Below are 22,475 nucleotides of genomic sequence, written 5' to 3'. Positions count from 1 at the left end.
TAGGTTGTCTGGCCAGCAAGTCTCAAGAATCTGCCTCTCTCCACCTCCCCAGTGCTGGGATTTAAAGGATGTGCCCCCAATGTCAGTTATTTATGTGAGTCCTGGGATTGAACTCAGGTCCTCGTGTTTGTTCAGCATGTATTTTACTGACTTAACTGTCTTCCCCAGCCCCATCGTTTTGCTTTTATTTGCTGAACAATTTTGCCTCCTCAAGTTTCAGCTCACTTTGTGTTCTATACATGCATTACAAAATTATATTGTAGGCATCAAAGAAACCCCTCTCTTTGTTCATTAATAAATGAAACCGTGACTGTTGCGAGCCTCCTATGCCACAGTGAAAGCCAAGTTCAATCAGTCTTCCCACACTGCCATGCGGGATCAAAGCCAGGTCATTCATTTGATCTGTTTGGCTTTGCCAGTAGGGTCAGCAAAAAAAAGTGTCATAGCCTGTCTGAAGGAAAAGTTCAAAGACAGCTGTGGACTGATATCAGTATCAGCTCACTGCTGCTGCTCAGAGGTCCTGGGAAGCTGGAGGAGAAGCCACAGAAAGAAATTCTACCTTCAGGAACTGGAGCAGAGAGACCAGGAGACAGAAGCATTCGGCGTGTGGATGAGTGCATGCCCACACAGTGGGTGTGTGTAAAGGCCAGAGGTCAACCTCGGGAGTTATTTCTCGGGAGCAGTCCACCTAGTTGCTGAGACAAGGTCTCTCACTCAGACCTGGGACTTGCTGGCGTCACTGGTCTAGTCCAATGACCCTACAAGTCCCAGAGATCCACCTGTGTCTGCCTCCCCAGTGCAGGGATTACAAGAACAAATTATTACACTTGGCTGCTGATTGTTTTAATAGGGATTCTGAGGATTGAACTCAGGGCATCATGGTCCAAGCTGAGCACTTTCCCTAGTGCACCACCTCCACAATGCAGGGAGAGACATTTGTGAAGAAATGTTCTAAAAGACACACTGTGGAGAACGCATGCTTGGTATGCCCCAGATATGTTTGTTTTAGAAACTGATCTTGCTCTCAGGTCTGCACAGAGGATACCCAGGGGCCTCTGTGTTGCTAGTATAAGGTGTTGGCAGACATGATGTTTCTGTTCAGAGTGTCACTTACTCCTAGATCCATCTCTCCCTCTCTCCCTCTTTCTTTCCTTAGCCCACCTGGAAAAGCCACTGCATTCTTAGCTCTGAGTAAGGATCCTTTTCTCTTACCTGGTAGTCCCTCTCCTCCCCTCCCCTCTCTGCTCCCTCTCCTCCCTTCCCCTCTTCTCTCCTCTCTCTCCCTGCCCATCCAGACATCCTTCCTCCTTCTGACTCTGATGTCCCCTCACAGATTCCCCGGAATGAACAGGTTCCCTGAACAGAGACTGAATGGTTCATGGACTGGGGTGTGCACCTGCTGCTCTGTTCTGTTTGCAGCAGATGCAAACCATATCCCCAGAGTCTTAGGGAGACAGCCTACAGGGTCTCATTACCTGGGTCCCCAGAGTCTTAGGGAGACAGCCTACAGGGTCTCATTACCTCCCAGGCCCTCTGCTAAGTGCCTGGCCTCACCCCCCAACACATTCTCCCACCCTGAGGGCACATGAGGATGGAGAAAGGGGTCAAGTCATTCTGGCAAAGGTAACACCCTCCTCTCTCACCTCTGGGAAAGGCAGGAACAAAGTCTGGAAAGGAATCAAGCCTCTGGAAGAGCATGCCAAGGAAGAACAAGGACTCTTGTAAAGACAGCACAAAATCCCAGCGTAATCCTCAGGGAATCACCCCGAGGCTTCATAAGGGCAAACTAAAGACCTGCTCATTTACTTATTGAAAGGAAAATGTTGGGTGTAAATCGTCAAATGTTGAGCTAGGGAGGTAGCAAAGTCAGCAAGGTGATTTTCTTACAAGCTTGGGGACCTGTGTTCAGTCCCTAGAATTCACATACGTGCTTGGCATCCTAGCACTGAGGACAGGATAGGAGGCTTTCGGGATCTTACTGGCCATGTTCAGTTAGAGACCCTGTCTCAAAACGTAAGGGAAAGAGTCATAAAAGAAGACCCCAATGTCACCCTCAGACTTCAGTGTGACACCTTGCACACACCTGCATAACACACACACATACACACTACACACACACACCACATATGCACACAGTGTTAAACATTGGTCAAGGGTGTCTAGGAACAGTCTAGAGCCAGTAGAACCTAAAGATTAACCTCGGGGCTGTCCATAGACCAGAGGCCCAGGTGTTGCCCATGAAACCTGCCAGGATTTTTAGAAACAGGAAACGGCCAAGACAGAAGCCAGGCGGCAGCTTTCTAACTAGTTCTCCTGTTTTGAGTTCAAAATAATCCCAGCCAGGCTCTGCCTGCAGCCTGCAGATAGATACCTCAAGTTGCCTGGCCGTTGGTGAGGTCAGTCCTTCTGGTCTTTGTTACTTATAGATGTTAAGTCTGTGGGTTTCCCGTCTCTGCCTTCATTTCCTCCCAGCTGCCACGGGCACTGCTCAGGCCGTGTGTCCAGGCGGTAACCACAGCTACCGGCTACCTGCCGCCTGAGGGCTTGGCCTCCAGTACGGAGGGTCACTTATACATAGTCCCTTGGGGAGGCTACAAGAAGAGGGGCCTTAGCAGAAAGACTTGTCTAAGAGCAAGAGGCCACTGGCTCCATTTCCTCCTCTGTCTTCCATGCTGCTTTTCCAGAGAGACACTAAGTTCAGCAGAGCTAGGCAGGGGCAGTCTAATGACTAAAACCATCAAGCAAACACCAGCTAAGCCAAGAAGTGAACTAGAACCAAGTTGTAGAAGCCCCTCCCCCATCTCAACCCCACCCCATCCCCAGGGGACATATGCTCCTAGACCTGTGCTCACAAAATAGTCATATTTTATATCTTTCTTTCTTTCTCTCTTTCTTTTTTCTTTCTTTCCTTCCTTTCTTTTTCAATTTTACCACCAAGATATACATCTCTGCATCTCTAAACACAATCTTTTGCTTTTGCCCTTCTGGAACTTCGCGTATGTGGAATCGAGGAGTAGCTTCCTCGTGTGTGGTTCAGAGGGGCAGTGTGTACATGTATGTGTCCCTGAGATGCACATGTGCTTGGGGGTGGGGGCAGCTGTTTGCAGAGGCCAGAAGCTGGCGTGGGCTGTCTTCCCAACTGTCACTCTCCTGGTCTTTTGAGACAGAACCCCTCACTGAACCTGGAGCTCACCAATTCAAACAGGCTGGGTAGGCTGTGAGCTCCCAGGATCCTCCTGTCCCCACCTGCTCAGCACTGAGCTACAGACACCCACCACCACACCTGGAATTTTGAGTCCTGGGGATCCAAACTCAGGGCTTCCTGCTTGTGTGGCAGGTGTTTGCTAGTGGAGCCCCCGCACCTCAGTGCATTTCCTGTTTGTGACACTTCTTAGTGCCCTGTGTAGCAAGCACCCTTTTCCTTGTTCACTTGGTTTTTACAGCCCCTTCTATCGTATGCATAGATTTGCTGAAGGACTTGACAGTTTGTGCAGTAACTTGTGAACACTGGGAATGTGGGCAGTTTCTGAGAAGCACAGAGAGCCAGTCAGTCCTTCTAACACCTTCTGGGGTTAAACACACGTGTAATTTAGCATAGAATTCCTTTCCTTATGATTTGTCAGAATTTTTTTTTAAATCATGTACTTCCTGTTTCTTTCATCACAGAGGTCCTATACATTTCAATGGGCAAAAAGAGAAGGGGTGTTTAGAAAACATAATGGATCCACTACACTTTTTTCTTACTTTCTTGAGTGCATTTAAAAAAAAGAAGAAGTCGGAGCTGTTGCTTCGGTGAGCTTGTAATGACTTTCCTTAGGTTATTTTATGTTTTTCCTCCAACAGGAGCAAAGGAGGCTGTAAGCTCAAATTCTCTGTAGATGTTTTCCTGTGCCCTAAAACCGTTTCCTTTTCCCTGGGACTCCTAGCCAGTGTTTGCCCGACCTCTATGAAATCTATTAAAAAGTCTCATTATCCAAAGTGGCTACCCTGAGCAGCCACGACAAGGGAGATGCACATGAAGAAAGAGTCGTTATCATAAGGCTATCCACGGCATTTAGAAACACCAGTTCCAGGTACAGAGTGTGAAGTGGAAAAGTATTTAAGCAATAACAAAATTTGACGGAGCATGAGATGCAAGTTTCCGAGACTGGATGGGCTCCTTGGGACGATGGCGAAACAAGCATCTTGGGAAGGAGGAAGGGCAGGGAACAGGGCTTGATTTGCTGTATCGACTTTTCACTTTGCTGACCGCACGTTTCTCACACCTGGAGGTGGAACTGTTGATCCTGTGGCGTGAGTCGTGGCTGGAGGCCCTCCAGGTGCTTTTCCAAAGTGGCAGCACTGACGTGTGCTCCCATTGGCAGCAGAGAGGGCAAGCGTTGCTCCATCCCGGAAACACTTGCATTACTCATTGTTTACACGACTGCCGGGGTCCACAGTGCCATGGCATTTCTTCTGAGCTTAATGTGGAGCGCCCAGATCTCTCACAGTGTCCATTGTACCATCTCTCTAGACCTCTGCCTCACTGAGTACCTGTGGTCTGCTGTATTGGATTTGTTTGTTTAACAGAGAAACATTGCTGTGTTGCTAAGGGTAGCCCTAAATTCCTGGCTCCCATCGACCCTTCTACCCCAGCATGTGAGAGGTGGGCACCACAGAGCCTGGAGATTTCTAATCAACTTTAGCTAGAGAAAACCAACCGAGGCCTGAGGCAAGAAGATGGCTTAGTTAGCAAGTTCAATGTGGATTTAGAAATTGGACTTCAGACCACATCTTTTCTTTCCATGACTTTGGGATCTCAGGCATGAGGGACTCTCAGTAAGGAAAATGACATGGAGATGTGTCTTTTGATCATATTTTTCCCCAAATACTTTTATAGGTATATGCACAAATTCTTCATGAGCTGACACCTGTGTGCTTCTGGTTTGGTTTTCTTTCCTTGAGACAGTGTCTCCTGTGCCCAAGGCTAGCCCCCAACTCACAGTATAGTGGAGATGGTCTTGAGCTATTGACCCTCCAGCCTCTACTGCCTGTTGGAGGGATGGTAGGTGTATGTCTTCTCCTCCCCTTCCCCTCTCCCTTTGTCCTTTCTTCTCTCTCTCTTTCTCTCTCACTCTCCCCTCCACCCATCACTGTGTTTTATGCCTGTTTTTGTGTGTGGATGTGCACCTTGTTCCTTTGAGACAGGCTCTGTCACTGGACCTGACTCTCACTGCTACATCTGAGCTGGTCAGCCCTAAACTTCTGAATCTGCCTGTCTACACCCTCCAACACTGGGCTTACACACGCAGGTGCCTGTGTCCAGCTTGCTTTTACAGCAAGTGCTCTTACTCACTGAGTCACATACCCAGACTCTCACATGTATGTTTGTAGACATGTTATCCATCCTTTCTGCAAGCCCTCTGGCATCTATAAAATAGAGCCAGCACACACTGTGGATGGCTTCCCTAAAAACAGGTCCAATTCTCTATCCAATATGGTGTTTTATGGCATGGTTGGGCATTGCCCAGTAACCAACAAGGTTTTCATCAGCCACATGACTGTCCGAAAGGAGTTGGCACCTCAGGATGCTGGTGACTCACTATAGGTTGGAGGGGCTGTTTCCATAGTGGCGAAACTTCAGAATAACCATCTGCAAAGGCCAGGAAGGGTTTGTTTGTGCATCTTCCACCAGCTGCATTAGTGTATCTTGCCAGCTGCCCTGAGCTTCAAGCAGGGGCTTGGAGGGAGCCCTGGCCACTGTACCAACCAAATACCATTTCAAAAGGAAATAGTTTTTAAAGTTGCAACCTCCCCCCATTTTCAAGAGATGGGCTGCCTGGCAGGAGAAAGGGAAGTGTAGTCACTGGTTCCAAGGTCCAACTTAGCCTGAACTGTGGCTGTGGTCTTGACATCTTATACCCGGAGAAAGCAGCACAAATCACCCCAGTTTGCAGACAGACTCCTGGCTGCTGGCCTGGCTGAGCTCTTCTCAAGCTCAATGCATTTGGGTGTTGTTGAATGCTCAGAGACTTCATCTTCCTTGTTTTAGCAAATGCAGAGGCCACGGAGGTTTCCCAGGGACTCACCCTGCCCAGATCACGTGATCAGAAGGCGTGAGCTACTAGAAAGTGGGGAATGGCATGGCTAGGGAGAAATGAGACTCTGACCTGGAAGAGTCACATCCCTTGGTGCCACGTCAGCCTGGAACACAGCCTGGCTGGGGCCTAGGATTTTGAAGTACCACTTCCTCCTATAGTGTCCGGACTGCCCTGTTCACGTGTCTTGGTTCAAGAGGGCACCTGTGTGTTGTCACTCGGCATGGGGGCCTGGAATACTATATGTAGCTCATGAGGCCAGTGAAAATGGAGTCCTCAGGTCATCTGCAGGTCCTGCTGGACCTCAGGCTGTCTCTGTGGGTTCATCTCACGTGGCTACCATTCCCTTCTCAGGCACGGGATGTCAAAGCCATCTGATAGTATCAAATAGTGTTTAAGCCTGGCCCTGGTGTTCAGGAGAAGGTGAGAGAGTGAAGAAGACCTTGGGGGAGTAGAAGCATTTGTAATCTTTCCTGTGTGCTCCAGAAGGTACTGTTAAAATGCCCACTGGATTCCCCATCTGCACCACACCAGCACCTGTGGTTAAAAAAAATGGAGATGAGTCTAGGGACTCGATAGATACCCAAAGCCTTTGTCTGTTGCCCTGAGCTACACAGATCCCTAACTCTTTTCCTGATCTCCAGAACTTCACAGCCCTGCTGGACCTTTGCCTCAGTCCAGCTCCTTCTCTTGGCATTTCCTTTTTTCTGGATTGCTGACTCTGGTACTGAGCCTACCTGTACCAGATGTCTGGGTGCTGCCTGCCAATCACATACCCACATGCTGGTTCTGGTGAGCACCTGCTGCCCACAGTGGCTAGAGTACTGTTTCCTGGGTCAGAAGGTCAGAGTACGGGGTGATACGGTCTGTTCTCTCTCCAGGATCAGGGCCCGAGACAACAATGGCTCCTTCGCGCTGTGCCTACTGCATGAAGGGAAAGTTTTGCATTACCGCATCGACAAGGACAAGACAGGGAAGCTCTCCATCCCCGAGGGGAAGAAGTTCGACACCCTCTGGCAGGTGTGTATATATATATGTGTGTGCCTATCTCTGTCTCTTTGTCTCTGTCTCTGCCTCTCTCCCCTCTGAAGGGCACAATGCAGGTCCATGGGACTGCTAGATCGAAAACTCTTAGAAACAAGAGAAGGGACGAGGCAATCTGCCCCAGATACTCCCTCAATCCACTCTCTGATTTCCGATGATTGCTTGAGACATGTTGATAGAGGCCATTACCAAGTCAGTGGGGCTACAGAGATTTTGATATTTTTCTCGAGCTATTAAGTTCTTGGTGCTTCAAGATCATGTGATTCAGGGCACTGCTCAGAATTTAACAGAATGTCCCTGCCATCTGGGTCTAGAATAACATGGAATAACACACACACACAGTCATAGGTGACCAAAGAAAGAACCAAAGGCTTGTGACCCAGCTGCTCCTGGAACTAAGAGATGCCAGGATGACGTCAGGGTAGATAAACCATGTGGACTTACCCTCATAGCAGAGTCCCTGTGGGATGTCAAAGCAGCTTGGGAAACAAATTTACACTTCTTAAGCTCCAGGCAGCTGCCTGTCTAGAAACACTGCAGGCCTGCTCTGCAAAGGGTTCATTCTCAACCAAGCTCTCAGTAAACCTAGAGACAACTCAAGCATGCAGAAGCACCCCGACACTGTTCACCCTGCTCCCCACAATTGCTACTAAGCACATTTTTCTTCCTTAATTTGGGATTGCAGCTGCAGTAACTATGGAGACAGAAGGAATAAAAGTTGAAGGCCAGCCTCAGGTACATAGTAAATTTAAGGCCAGCCTGGGCTACATAACAAAATCCTGTCTCAGCAAACAAACAAGCTGATAAAGGTCTAGCTGAAGGAGATGGTATGGATTCCTAGTGTATCATCACCTGGCTGTGTGATGGTTTGTTTTAATGGCCAATTTGTCACACTCTAAATTACCCAAGAAGAGAGCCCGGTAAAGGATTGTGTAGACTAGATTAGAGCGCGAACATGTCAGTGGGGACTGTTCTGATTGCATTTATTGACGTGAGAAGACCAGGCTGTGGTGGGTGGCACCATTTCCTGGGTTGGAGTCCTGGTCTGTACAAGAGTGGAGAATGTTAGTTAAGCAGTAAGCAAACATGCATTCATCCACTCTCCATTCTTGATTCTGGATGTGACTCACAGTTTCAAGGCTAAAAAAGTTTGTTGGCTCTACCCAAGGACATCCTCAGTCCATCCCCCAAGTGCCCTGTGGAAGAGACTGCCTGGGGTCCATGGCTCTGTCACTGTCTCCATTTCTCTCCTTCTACTGACTACTTTCTTCCCTGCTTCTCTTGCAGCTAGTGGAACATTACTCTTACAAGCCGGATGGGCTGTTAAGAGTCCTCACTGTACCATGTCAGAAGATCGGTGCACAGATAGGTGAGTGGTTGGGACACATTGGGTCTGGTTTGGGGGACATTGGTCACTATCAACGGGGTGTCAGATTTGTCTATTCCAAACTAAAGCAGGCTGAGGCTTTGATTTTACCATGTGATTAAACTTGATGCCATTCCAATTCTAGGAATCATTAGTTGAAGGATAATTAATCACTACAATTTTTGAAGAGAACTAGTGGATTTTAATTGCATGTTTTGCCAGAGATGGTAGCACATGCCTTTAATCCCAGCATAGGAGACAGAGGTAGGCAATCTGTGTGAGTTCCAGGCCAGTTTGGTCTATATAGTGAGACTCTGTCTCAAAAAATGAAATCTTACTTAATTGAATGTGTGAAAAATTCAGTAAAAGAGCAAAGTATTAATGCAGAAAGTTTACTGTCTCCTCAGTTTGTTCCAGTCATATCAATTGATCTGAAAAGTAGGTGGTTTGCAAGAACACAACAGTAATTGTCTAACCGCACCCATGGCATATTCTTCTTGCAGGTCCCCCGCCAATTTCAAATGCTCACCCTGTGGTAAGTGTTATTACAGGTGTCTGTGCTGAGAAAGCGGTTGTATTTACATACTCAGGGAGTCCAATTTTAGTTAGCACAGGTTCTGGACTCCAAGCTCAGCCCTGAAGACCTTGGAACTCCAGCGAGTCTGGAGAGGCACCTGCCTGTGGCCACTACTCAGCTAGCCTGTTTTTGTGGTTTCATGACTGGCTTATTTTCTCTTCGTCCTTTAGAGAAGTATACAGAGTGAGGAAGAAACCCACTGTTAGATCAGAAAGGTCTCCTGTCAGATGTACCAAAAGGGGGAATATTGTTCAGGCTCATCCTTGCACTGTCAATATGAACATGCGTGAGCCATCCACAGGCCTGCTGACATGCATGTCCGTAGGACAGGGCTGGCAGACTGGTATCTCCTTGAGTTTAGCTACTCAACTCCTTTGACCAAACCAATTGACACAGAATTACTAGAGATTTGACCTCCTGGGTAAACCGGTTTGGCCAATGATTAGGGTAGAGAGAGTATGCTTGGTAAGAACTCAAGAGAAAGGTCCAGAGAAGGAAAGAATCTGGGAGTCTTGGCCAGAGACAACATACCACTCCATGTCACTAGATGAGACTGCACCCCTGACGTCCTTTCATCACCGTGCCCACAAACAGAGAAGGATCTCAAATCACTTCTCATCCGGGATGTCAGAGCTAGTACTTTGTTACTCTGCAGATGTTGGTCTTCTCATATCTTGGGGACTCCAGCATGAACATTCCAGACCATTAGCACTAATTGGGGAATAATTCTTGACTTATGTTCTGCCAACTCCTAAACAACAAAATTGACCAAAAGCCAGAAATGTGTTCTGTCTCCAGCGGGGACGGGTGGCCACTCAGTACTGACACTGTTGATTCCAGGGTTAGTGCCTTCTACCAAACTGAGAGACCTTGAATTGGCTAAAACACCAGTGAACTTGAGGGTCCTCTAAAATACAGTGCCACCAGGGTCCCCACTTGCATGAGGTTCCCATATTTCTCATGGCTCTGGTATTTATCATTTGGTGCCCTTGAAACAGATCTGTTGGCCCTCTCATCTCAGGCTTGTCCAGCTTGTGGCCTAAGGACTGCATATGTCCCAGGACTTGTAGATGCCACTGAACAGAGACACCCCTGAGCCGTGAGTGACTAGAGTCTCAAGTGGAGCCTGACACACGAGATTTCCGCAGACAACATGGCAGCTTCCTGTCTCAGCTTTAATTTTGCTGCCTTCAATGGAAACTATTTACTGAATATTCTAGACATCCCTGCCCCAATGGTAGACTCTTCTGGCAGCAACTCAAATGGTCCAGATTTGCATGCAGGAAATCTCGCTGGGGCTGGTGAAGGGGGTGGACTGTGCACTTGCAGAAGCAAAGCCAGGTAGCTTGTCATGACAAAGAATATCTTGCATGTGTTTTCTGAAACTAAATGCTCTATTCTTCTCTGCCATTGTGGTTTCTAGACTTGGTCACCTGGTGGAATAATCTCAAGAATCAAATCCTACTCCTTCCCAAAGCCTGGCAAAAAGGTGCTAAAGCATCCCCTGCTTGCTGCCCCTGACTAAGTGGTAGGATAGACCCGCATGCAGACCATGCTTGGCTCCCTCGCTCCTTCACCCAGCACAGCTCTGCCTCCATGCCTCCACCGCATGCCCACTTTTGAGTGCACCTGCTGAGCCGAGAGGCCCTTGCACAGTGCATTCCATGCTTTGCATGCAGCTTCTCCATCGCTGCTGCTGCATAGCCAGACCATGTTGCCTTGTTCTCTGCCAACACATAAATTCAGTCATTTCAGTGAGGACAACCAGTGTCTGCTGACTCTCACATCAGACGCTGCACCGTCAGCTCGCCCTTGTTGTCTAGAACACGTGTTGCGGCATTAACGCCTCTGTCACGTGACGCTCTTCACAATGGAGGGAAGTGAGATCTCTGGAGGTCCTCTGCCCCCCAAGACATCGGACTGAATTTTGAGGGACAATAAAAAGAAAACCTCGAGGGCAAGATGGCTCAGAGGCTAAAGGCACTTGCCACCAAGCCAGACAGCCTGGGTTTGATTCCTAGAACCCACATGGAGGAAGGAGAGGACTAACTCCTGTAAGTTGTCCTCTGACCCCATGTGTGTGCTGTGATCCAGGCACATACTAAATAAGTAAATGTAAAATGTTTCTTCAGGGTTTGGGAATCAAACTCAAGTGCTTTACCACTGAGCTATGTCCCAGCAGTTAGCTGATTCTATCAACAGCTGTTTTCATTTTGTATCAATGTTTTTCCAAGCACGTGGGCACATGGCTATGCAGAGACACACGGAGCTGAATAACAAAAGGCATAAAGACCCAGACATTTTGCTCAGTAATTATCCTCTATATTGGTCATTCGCTAGAGGATCTTAATCCTGTTGACCAGATCACAGGAGAGACAGTAACACGATGGCCGAAGAGAAAGGAGACCGTGCTGTGCTCTGCGCTGTCAGTGACGGTTAATGCTGGAGAATGTTCTGCAGCTGCCCTGGCTTCACAGCCTGAGCCTCGCCCCGATTCTGACTCACTCTCCTTGCGGAGGGCTCCATTGGGACTGGGGACGCTCGTATCCAGCGAGCTTAGTGGGCAGCAGGGAGCACGGTACCTCACGAGCTGAGGTACTTAATATTCTCCAGCTTAGGGAGCTTTTCAAAGGTGTCAGTTATAAAGGCCACTCGGGCCAGCAGCTACAGCATTGTGGGTCGGTGTTAGACTCACAGACACCATAGTCTTGAATGTGACACCGTACTTACCAACCCTCACAGAACTCTGTGGGGCAGCGAGTAAGCCTATGTCTCTTACTCCTCCTGAACTTCCAACCACACCCTGTATGTCATTCCACTTGCCTAGTCCAAGGCCTGTTGCTAACTCACAGCCCCCAGCTCTGCAGTCCTAGCAAGAGACACTTACATCCTAGCACCTCACGTTTTATCTCTTGGGTCCCACCAGAGACGGATCAGCCAGAGATGCCGTATGTGCACGAGCACACATAAACATATATATGATACACTCATATATGCATCCATGCATGGAAGATCTGTGCTTGTGTGTATATATTTGTATATTATAGTTTCATTATATATGCACATCCATGCATATGTCGAATGTGTATATTTGTGTATGTATATATTGGTGCTCACACATGCAGATGTATTACCTGCATATGTCTACACACAGATTTATTACAAGAACTTACCTTATGCAGTTACACAGACTAGATAAGCAAGTACAATGTCTGTGGGGGAGATTGTCAAACGGGGAAGGTCTAGAGCTGTGTGCAAACTCAGTGGCATGGCTAAAGCTGCCACGTGGTTAGCTTCCCCTTACCCCTTTCTGTCTTTCTTCAGAAAGTCTAAACTTGCATCTAAGGATTCTCACCTGATGGAGCCAGGCCCATGGGGGATAATCTCCATGGCATAAGTCAGCTGACTGGGGACTGTAATTCCATCGGCAGAACCCTTCTCAGCAGCAGCACTGCCTCACTCTGAGATTGCCACATGGTTCAGTGATGGCCACTCAGATAGGCCAGATGGCATATTGAAAAGCCAGTGCCGCAGCTGGAAGAGATGGCCCAGTCGGTAAAGTTCTAGTCATTCAAGCTTGAGCTCCCAAGTTCAGGTTCCTGTCACCCATGTAAAAACCCAGGCACAGTGACACATGCCTGTCAGTCATCGCAGTGCAAAGAAGACAGAGGCAGGAGGATCCCTTGGTTGGCCATCAATTAGTCAAGTTCCAGGTTCAGTGAGAGACCCTGTCTCAAAAAATAAGGTGCAGAAGTGATTGAAAAAGATATCTGGCATCAGCCTCTGGCCCCTGAATGTACACACACACACATGTACATACATGCACAGACACATACACATGCACACACAGAGGAGTGCTCACACACACATGCACACACATGCACACACACACAGAAGTGTACACACACATGCACCACACATGGAAAAAAAGCCAACACCAGCAAAACCTGTCAGCCACACCTTCAATGAATTCTAGCAGTTTGAGAGTCCAGGAAACATATGCTTTGATTTTTAGGATTATCAGTTTGAAACTTTCACTAGAAATGAAACTAGGGTGGGGATTTTGCTCAGTCATAGAGTACGTGTCTATCACCCATAAGGGCCTGGATTTGGTCCCTAACACCAGGAGGGAGAAATACTCTGAAAGTCAAGTACAATTTCTTAATTAATTTTTATTCATGTATGCATGTGCATGCTGGGTGAGTATATGCTGCATATGTGCAGCTGCCTCCAGACAGCAGAAAAAACATTGGATCCCCTGGAGCTAGAGTTACAAATGGCTGCGAGCAGCCCGGTGTGGATGCTGGGAACCGAACTTAGGTCGTCTGCAAGCAGCAAGGATGGTATGTGGTCTTAGCCACTGAGCTGCCTCTCCACTCTCAAGACAGGTGAATTTAAATTTGGAAAACAGCAATGTGTTTTATATTCTGAGAATGTAACCACACTTAGCTAAGAAGTAAGAGCACCAGTGGTCATATAAACACCTGCTGTTGTGTTGGTTACCTCTGTCCACAGTCGTGCCCATGAAGAGGCTTCCCAGGGTCACACACCCTCTCTAAGACCATTAAACAGAAACTCATCCTTGGATTTCTTGTTTTATTCAACATAAAGTTTGATGGCCAGGGTTTTGAGAAAGTGTAACCCAGAAGGGCCAGGTCTTGGATCTTTGGATATTTGGATGAAATAATAATCATATATGTCATGTGCCCCTCTTCAGGCAAGCCTACCCATAGCCCACCTTCTAGGAGAGCCTGCCCTCATCCGGGTGTTCTCGCTCCTCCTTGGCCTGAGCTCCTTCTGAGACTGGAAGCCACAGCCAGCTGATTGCAGCCCATGTCCTGAAGCCTGCAGGCTTTGGGTCTCTGGGGAGTGTTACCACCCACAGTGCCACTGCTGTCTAACCTGAAACTACTTGCAGGGAGCTGGGAGCAAAAGCCAGGGTCTGGAAACTAAAACACAGGCTATGGAAGCAGGATGCTGAGCTGAGACCATCAGCTCCACAGGACAGTGTGCTTTTCTCTTCAAATCATTTTAAAGTCAAAGATAGATAGATAGATAGATAGATAGATAGATAGATAGATAGATAGATAGATAGATAGACAGATGATAGATAGATAGATAGATAGATAGACAGATGATAGATAGATAGATAGATAGATAGATAGATAGATAGATGATAGATAGATAGATAGATAGATAGATAGATAGATAGATAGATGAGAGAGAGAGAGAGAGAGAGAGAGAGAGAGAGAGAGAGAGAGAGAGAGAGAGCAGTCAATAAAGGACTCACCACACAACTGTGAGGGCTTGAGTTTGATCCCCTATATCCACATAAAAAGCTGCATGTAATGGAGAGCTCTGGCAATCACAAGCCTGGAGAGGTAGAGTCCGGCAGATCTCTGGGGCATACTGACCAGCTACCCAGCCGTGAAGACACAGTATCAAATACTAGGGTGAATGATTCCTAAGGTTGACATCTGCCCCCCCACACACACAAGCACACACACAATATCATGCATGCGCATACACACATATCTATATGCATCACTCCTTTTCATGTACTGTGACAGAGTAGTTTGAACTTGGAAACTGTCTACCAAAGGTCGGGTAGCTGACACCATCTAGAGGCACCTAGAAGACGAGAGTTGGCGGGAAGTAGCAGCGAGGGTGAGGCTGTCAGCACTTCCTTCCAGTTGTTCTCGATGCAGAAAAGATGATGCCCGAGAAGGGGCAGACCATCAAATACAAAGTGGAGAGACCGATGACGCAGGTCAGGGCTGCCTACCCGCAGTGCGCTCCACACTGCGGTTCACATTTCCCTCCATTTTAACACTGGCCCATACTTGGTTGGTTGTCATTGTGCCTTTGTGTTCCTTCCTTTAAAAGGGCCCTAGTCCTGGAGGCTTTGCTTCCAGAGCTTTTAGTGGTGACAGTGGTCCCAGCAAAGGCCTGTTCTCTAGTACTGTGAGAAAGCTGGATGTGTGGCCTTGTGTCTTCATCTATGTCATAAAGCAGCCAACTGCTCTTTTAACTATCCCAGTAGAAAACCACCCATTCCTTCTACAGAACGTGCCCCAAGTTGGATGCCGTTATTGCCCCAATCCCGTAGGTCTCTGCCTGTGCATGAGGCAGGAGGTGGTGGGGACCTGCTGAGGGCTGAGACATCCAGATGAGAAAAGTTATGTATCCCCTGGAGTGTCTTGGGGGTCTCTGTCTCTGGATCAGGAATGCTCATTCTCATAGGGTGCTTTGTGATGGTAGAATAGAAATGAGGCCTTGAGCCACACCCACTTAAAGTGGAGGCCGACTCTCCAAAGGAGGCACCCTGCCCTTTCCTGTGTCTATCAAACAGATACAGGGGTAGCACCTGTCAGTCTGGATATGAACTCCCTGCAGGAGCTTGGATGATCTGGGTCCCTTGCTACCCATTTCCACTTGCTTCTGATACACTGCCATTTTCCAGTGATTTTTGTAAGTCCCTAAACTCTGCTTACAAAGCATCCCTAGCAGATTTTGTTAGGAAATTGTGGGTGCTGGTTTATTGTAAGAAGCCATGTGAAGTCCTCTTGCACTAGAGAGGCTGTGTGCCGCCCAGGAACGAGGCACTGAAGGGCGGAGGGCAGGAACTCTTCTAGCCATAGGAAGGAATAGACCTGTTTCCCCATCTTAGGGTATCCTTTAACTCCATGGTGGGACAGAGTGTGTCTTGGGAATCTCAGAACTTTCCTGTGTACAGAGAAAAATAAAAAAACACTTAAAATTGTCATTGTGCTAACCTGAAAACACTTTTAAAGACTCTTTGTGTCTGGAGTTTGTTTATAGAGGGAGCATAGCAGGGTGGGAAGGATAGATATGGTAGGAATTACCAAGTATGAGCTAAGAGAGTTGTCCTTAGCCAGGGCAATGGTAGTATAAGTGATAAGAGGGATTCAAGGAATACTCAACACTACTGAAGTCTTATGTAAAAGTTTAAGAGGGTCATAAGAGATTTACCTGGACCTAGTTCCCTCTCTGAGTGCAGAGACTCAAGAGAGAACTCATTTAAAACTATACATGTTTACATTTCACATTTCCCACTAATGAAAAGTTACTTTTAAATCTCTCTGTCAAACCGTCCATTATCCATCCATCCATCCATCCATCTGTTCAACTATCCATCCATTTATCTGTCTGTCCATCCACTCATCCGTCCACATATCCATCCACACACCCACACATCTCTCTATCCATCTATACATACATACACACATGCATACATACATGTGTATGTACATGCGTTCATTCACCCACCTATTCATCCAACATCCATTCTTTCACATGCTTGTGTGTTTTTCGTAAGCACCCATTACAGCATGGCCCAGCTGCTGAGCTTTGATTTAATGCCTACCTTTGCATAACTTCTGCTCTGTTGTCATGGTTAGTTCTGTTATACAAGCCAGCAGGAATGTTTGGACAAACCACAAGAAAATGAATCCAGTGGCATCTCCATGGCATCTGAAACCAGACGTCCTCTGACTTCATTGAAAGGTCCTTTGCCACAGGCATTGCCAGCCTCTACCTCATGGCAAACACCATGTAGTTGGGAAATCAAAGTATCTTGAGACGCATGTCCCTGTGTTCGTAATGACACATTGTGACTCTGTTGTTAAATTTTGATGTGTGGGAATGTCCTGTTAGTGAGACAAGAGAATTTAATGTGTGCTTCAAGACAGTGGCTGTGTAATGTTAGCTGAATGTCTCTGTTTCTTTAAATCCCCCCAAATCTGATGCTGTCTCATTTCTTCATGGCAAAATGTGGATCTGATAAGGTAAATCGATGTGCACGATAAACAAAAATGGTGGGGAGGGGAGGAGGGCTAAAGTCGAACAGTGGTTTGCTGGTGAGACAAGTTTAGTAGTCATCATCTTGTTTTAATCTGTGGGTGGAGATGGGTCAGAAGAAGAGAAAAATGTTTCAAATGGAAAATCCATAGGAATACAAGGAGAGTTTCCCCTCCACCTGCTTCACAGGGCAAATCACTCTTAATGGAGTGAGTGAGAAGCCCCTCGCCTATATATAAATGTCTAAGTGCCAGTGAGGCTTTCCTTCAGTTTCTGCCTCAGTGACCAGTCACAGGTAAAAAGGAGTTCCTATTCTTCAGGAAGGCAAAGAGAACTTCTCTTGTGGCCTGGCACGTGCCTGCTGCAATCATCGCTGTCTTGTGGCATGGCACGTGCCTGCTGCCTGTCCTCACTAACTTTATCGTTGTCATCAATGGCAGCAGTGCACAGGGTGGGGGTGGGGATTCAGCAGGCTGCATCCTTCTTTGGGGATTGTAGCTAAGTGGCCTGGGCTACCCTGTGACATCAATGCCTTGTGTCTAAATCTGTATGGAAGAGAAACAGGTGGACACAGCTTGACTTTGCTTTTTAAATAACTTCCACATGAAATTAGACAGAAATAAATCCATGGGGAACATACAAGATTCTCCCATCTTCGAGGAGGTGGGAAACACACACAGAGGGCACATAATTGGGAAGGAAGTTCTACTGGAATGAGCAGAATGGATTCTCTCCCTCCAGTTCTGAGGCCATGTCGGGGGGGTGCTGTAAGGCATGAGCCTGTCTAACCTTCTCAGGTCCAAACAGTTGCCTGAAGACTGAGATAAGCCTTCTGACCTCTTCTTAACTCTTCCTCTGTCTCCCCTGCATAAACTAACCAGTGATCATTTGAAAATAATGGCGTCCGTGCAGAAATGATAACATGCTGTCATTCCTGTGCTCCAGACTGCCACACCCCAAGGGAGTCGTCCTGAGAGTACCGTGACCTTCAACCCCTATGAGCCAACAGGAGGGTCCTGGGCCCCGGACAGAGGTGAGAGATGTGCTTTTACTCAGTAAACCTTCAGAGCAGGGAGCAACCATGCTTGTCAGTGTGTGGAGCCAGCTTACAAATTCAGGGCACTGTTCCAAATCTCCCTTATGGTGAGGGTCAACATTAGGCGGCAGCAATGTCCAGTCACAGGCAGAAGACATCCCTTATCCATAAAATAAGCAGTTTGTCAAGTGAAATGGTCTTTTACAATTAAAACAAGCAACAAGATCCCAACAGTTGTCACCATTGACAGCACCATGCTTCTGCTTCAAATCCTGTGTCTGCCACACTCCATAGACCAGTTGCCTTTCTTGGAGGAGCATGTGGTCTTGACAGAAGATGCCACTCACAGTCACGATGACTGAGAGACCACAGAGGTGACTTACTCTCAGAATTGGGACCTCTGGTTGGTTTTCTTGGGTTCATGAGTGTATCTATGTTGTTATATATATATATTTTTTTTAGTGAGCTTGAGGTTTGTTTATTGCTATAAATTGCTTCCAAGCAGAGGCTTAAAGCAGCAAGAGGGAATTCTCTCTTTTTTAATTTATTCCTTGTGGCTGAAGATGTGGCTCATGGTAGAGGTCTTGTCTGGCATGCACGGAGCCCTGGGTTTCTTTCCCAGTACTGCAAAAATCAGGTACAGTGTCCCACATGTCATCAAGGCCATTGTTGTCTAGATGTTCAGTTTCACGGTCCTTCTCACAGTTTGGTAGCCTCAGAACATCAGGACGCCATCCTTAGCATCTCAAATATTAAGCATTATGGCTTTTCATAGCCTTGCCTTGGAGAGCACATGCATCATGGTTCAGTTATTAAAAAAAAAAAAAAAAAAAAAAAAAAAAAAAAAAAAAAACAGCAAGGAACATGTCCTCGGTGGCACCTCTCCACAGAAGGATGTCAAAGATTGTTCACAAAGGGTCACAAAGAATGTTCTTAAAGCCTACTGGTGTAGAAGACCCATCTCCCCTTGCTTCAGTTCTCACCTGCCTGCAAATGCCCCATAAGACCAAAGGAGTGGAAGGTAGGGGGCCAATGGGTAAAAGCTCACAGGCGCCCTGTCTGGAGTTATGTGTTACCTAATTGCCTTGCAGGCCTTCAGAGAGAGGCCCTGCCCATGGACACAGAGGTGTATGAGAGCCCTTACGCTGACCCTGAAGAGATCCGGCCCAAAGAGGTTTACCTAGACAGAAGCTTGCTAACCCTGGAGGACAATGAACTGGGCTCTGGTAACTTCGGGACCGTGAAAAAGGGATACTACCAAATGAAAAAGTAAGTACCGTTACCCCATTGTGTTACTGTCAGTCACCCTCAGTGTGAGCAGGCAGCATGGAAAACTTCAAAAAATGCACTGAGAAGGTTCATCTAATCCCAGATGTGAAGTTTAGTCTAGCATGGCTTAGTACTTTTTCACTAGCATTATATGTATTCATTTTGAAATTGTGTCTTATTGTGTATGTGCACATATGTCCCAACATTCATCTCATGTGGTCAGAGGACACGTGAGTTGGACCTCTCTTTCTCACATGGGTTCCAGGAAACTAAACTCAGGTCATCAGGTTTGGCAGCAAGCTCTTTTATCAACTCTTCCCTTTTGCCCACCTTCATTTCTGACTCTTTTGTAAAGAAAGCACCCTTTGTGTGTGCTAACTGTAGCTACAGTAATGAAATGTTTGTGTTAGTACATGTGCCTCGTAGAAAATAACTAAATAGAAATAAACAAATTCATAAGAAAATATGACTATGTTGTACCTCCCAAACATGACTACCTGCAACTAACCTTGGTGTAGGCATTTGCTGGATCTTTGTATGTTTGTAAAACTTTGGTTTCTGGTGCCTTGTGTCCTGTGCACGAGCACAGAAGCCATTTTTAAATAGATGTATGTAAATCACAGTCACTTTTCAAGTTGAATATTAAGAGAGAGAGAGATGACTCAGAGGTTAAGAGGGTATACTACTCTTCCACAGGACCTAAGTTCACTCTGCAGTACCCAGATCAGATGCTCACAGAGCCCTTAACTCCAGCTCCAAGAACTCTGATGCCCTCTTCTGGACTCTGAGGGTGTAGGAGGAGGGCCTGCTTGTTCATTCCGGCTGCCCGGCTAGCTTAGCTCCGAAATAACCACACAAACTTGGATTAATTAAATCACTGCTTGGCCCATTAGCTCTAACTTCTTATTGGCTAACTCTTACAGATTGGTTTAACCAATTTCTGTTAATCTGTATATCACCACGAGTTCGTGGCCTACCAGCAAAGTCTCAGAATGTTTATCTCCAACAGTGGGTGGGCCCATGGCATCTCTCTGACTCTGCTTTCTTCCTCCCAGAATTCAGTTCTGTCTTCCCCGCCTACCTAAGTTCTGCCCTCTCAGGCCAAGGCAGTTTTGTTATTCATTAACAATACAAGCGACACACAGAGGGAACTCCCACGTCACTGAGGGTGCCTGCACTCAACATGCATATACCAACACAGACACACACTTAGATACAAAATTTAAAACAAACCTTTTGAAAAACTGAATATGTGAACCTACAGAGACTGTTCTCATTCAAACCATCCTGTGAAGTTATCAATTGCTTTCTTACAATTCCTATAATGGGACCTTATTCTCTTGTCTGTAAATGAGCCCAAGGGTTGGAAAATGAGGAGTCTCAGAACGTCTCTTCCTGGGGCAACATAAACGAATGTTCAGACATCAGAACAATGGCAGCCTCATGGAATTAGTGGGGCATCACTTTCTCTTTGGCTTCTCTAGAAGAGGCGGTATTTTCTTTAGCAAATATTTAGAGGAATCAAGAGACTTTTTAAAAAAAAATTTCTTAATTTGGGTCCCTACCTCACACCATAGATGTAACAAAGAACCCAAATATAAAAGTCAAAGTAGGTGGCTAGAGATGACAGAATGGAAGCTCCCATGGTTCCAGGAGGATCCAGAGAGTCTCCTCAGGAGCTGAACTGTCTAAATGCACCTGTAAAGACCATGGGCTGCATCCCAAATCAGTACAACACTAGTGTGTGTGCTTTTTTGTGTGTCTGTCCAACTTAGTCTGTTATTTGAGGCATTCTATTTCTTAAGGATGTGTATTTGTATCTGGAGTGTGTGTGTGTCATGTGTGTGTGTGTGAGTGAGTGAGTGTGTGTGTGTAGTGTGTGTGTGTGGTATACAAGCATGCCGGTATGGGGATCAAACTTCGGTCCTCAAGCTTGGCAGCATGCACCTTTACCTACCAAACCTCTCAAGGTCCCTTAACTGACTGCTTTTATTCTCCAATTTGACATTTCAGCAAGAGAAACAACTCTCATTCTTGTAGAAATTTTAACACAGGTATAGTTTTTCAAATCATATGTAGTTAATATTTATTCTTTCATTTAAACCACATTTTGTTAGAATATTTTCAAGAGTTCAGTATGATTCACATGATATTTTTATGAGAAAATGAAAAATCTATATTTTGGAAACACATTGAGGGCTGCTTAAATTTAACAGCGCCCACTGGGAAAGAAATATGCCTTTAACTCTGATCTTTAACATTGAACTGGGCTTTGAACTGGGCATGGTGGCACCTACCTGTGATCCCCAGCACCCCAGAGGTAGAGGCAGGAGGACCAGAAGTTTAAAGTCAACCTCCACTTACAGCAAGCTTGAGGTCAGAATGGATTACATAAGACCCTGTCGCAAAAAGAAACAAACAAAAAAAAAATGTAAAACAATGTATGCTCTTTAATTCTGGGCCCAGACACCCATTTTCAATATCACAAAGGAACCCTGTATTCACATATGCATATAGACATAGCCTAGCCAGTAAATCACATGACGTTGCAGGAAGCTATATGTATGGCATAGCTGGTGAACCTTATGGAGGCTGTTTTAGTATTTTTCAATTGGGGACTTGCCTCAGCTTGGAACATTCTCTATCACTGTCTGCTACCCTTGTTTACAGGTAGTGGGACATTGTTCCTCTGTCTACCAAAGAGCAATAGATTGGAAGACTGGCTATTGCAGAGGCTAACCCTGGCAGATGTAAACAAGTGTCTACTTACAGAGCACCAACCACAAACCAGAGTACAATTCCCCCCGAAGTCTACCATGGAGGACTAGTGAGTTATTAGACTGACTTCAGAGCATGTATGAGGGTTGCTTACGGGAACTGAGCCACCGAGAAGTTTGGCTTCTACAGGGATGTGTATAGTCCCTGTCTTAGGTAGGGTTTCTATTGCTGTGAAGAGACACCATGACCATGGTCACTCTTATGAAGGAAAACATTTAATGGGGTGGCTTCTATTTTCAGATGTCCATTATTGCCATGGTGCAACATGGTAGCGTGCAGGCAGACTTGCAGATAAAGAAGTAGCTAAGAGTCCTACATTTTGACTTGTGTGCAACAAGAAGTGGTCTGAGACACTCACTAGACGGTCTCTTGAGCATTTATGAGACCTCAAAGCCCACTTCCACAGTGACACACTTCGTTCAACAAAACCACACCTCTTCCAACAAAGCTATAGTGTCACTCCCTTTGGGGACCATTTTCTTTCAACCCACCACAGCCCCCCACATA

The 22,475-nt window shown here is 46.5% G+C and overlaps 1 protein-coding gene across 3 annotated transcripts in view; it reads left to right on the top strand.

Annotated features, from left to right (window-relative positions):
* Window positions 1–22,475, top strand: part of Syk (spleen associated tyrosine kinase) — a 68,836-nt gene that overhangs the window by 35,827 nt on the left and 10,534 nt on the right. For 2 of the 3 annotated variants that reach the window (XM_057787953.1, XM_057787954.1), the window contains exons 4-9: window positions 6,959–7,097; window positions 8,409–8,490; window positions 8,991–9,022; window positions 10,488–10,553; window positions 17,831–17,918; window positions 19,013–19,190. In XM_057787953.1, coding sequence (XP_057643936.1) covers window positions 6,959–7,097; window positions 8,409–8,490; window positions 8,991–9,022; window positions 10,488–10,553; window positions 17,831–17,918; window positions 19,013–19,190 — 585 coding nt within the window. The remainder of the gene's footprint in view (window positions 1–6,958; window positions 7,098–8,408; window positions 8,491–8,990; window positions 9,023–10,487; window positions 10,554–17,830; window positions 17,919–19,012; window positions 19,191–22,475) is intronic. The other variant, XM_057787955.1, reaches the window with a different exon arrangement.

Source organism: Chionomys nivalis, chromosome 13 (genome assembly GCF_950005125.1).
Source record: "Chionomys nivalis chromosome 13, mChiNiv1.1, whole genome shotgun sequence".
NCBI lineage: Eukaryota > Metazoa > Chordata > Mammalia > Rodentia > Cricetidae > Chionomys > Chionomys nivalis.
The sequence above is the reverse complement of the archived record's forward strand: the minus strand, read 5'-3'. Positions and strand labels throughout refer to the sequence as shown.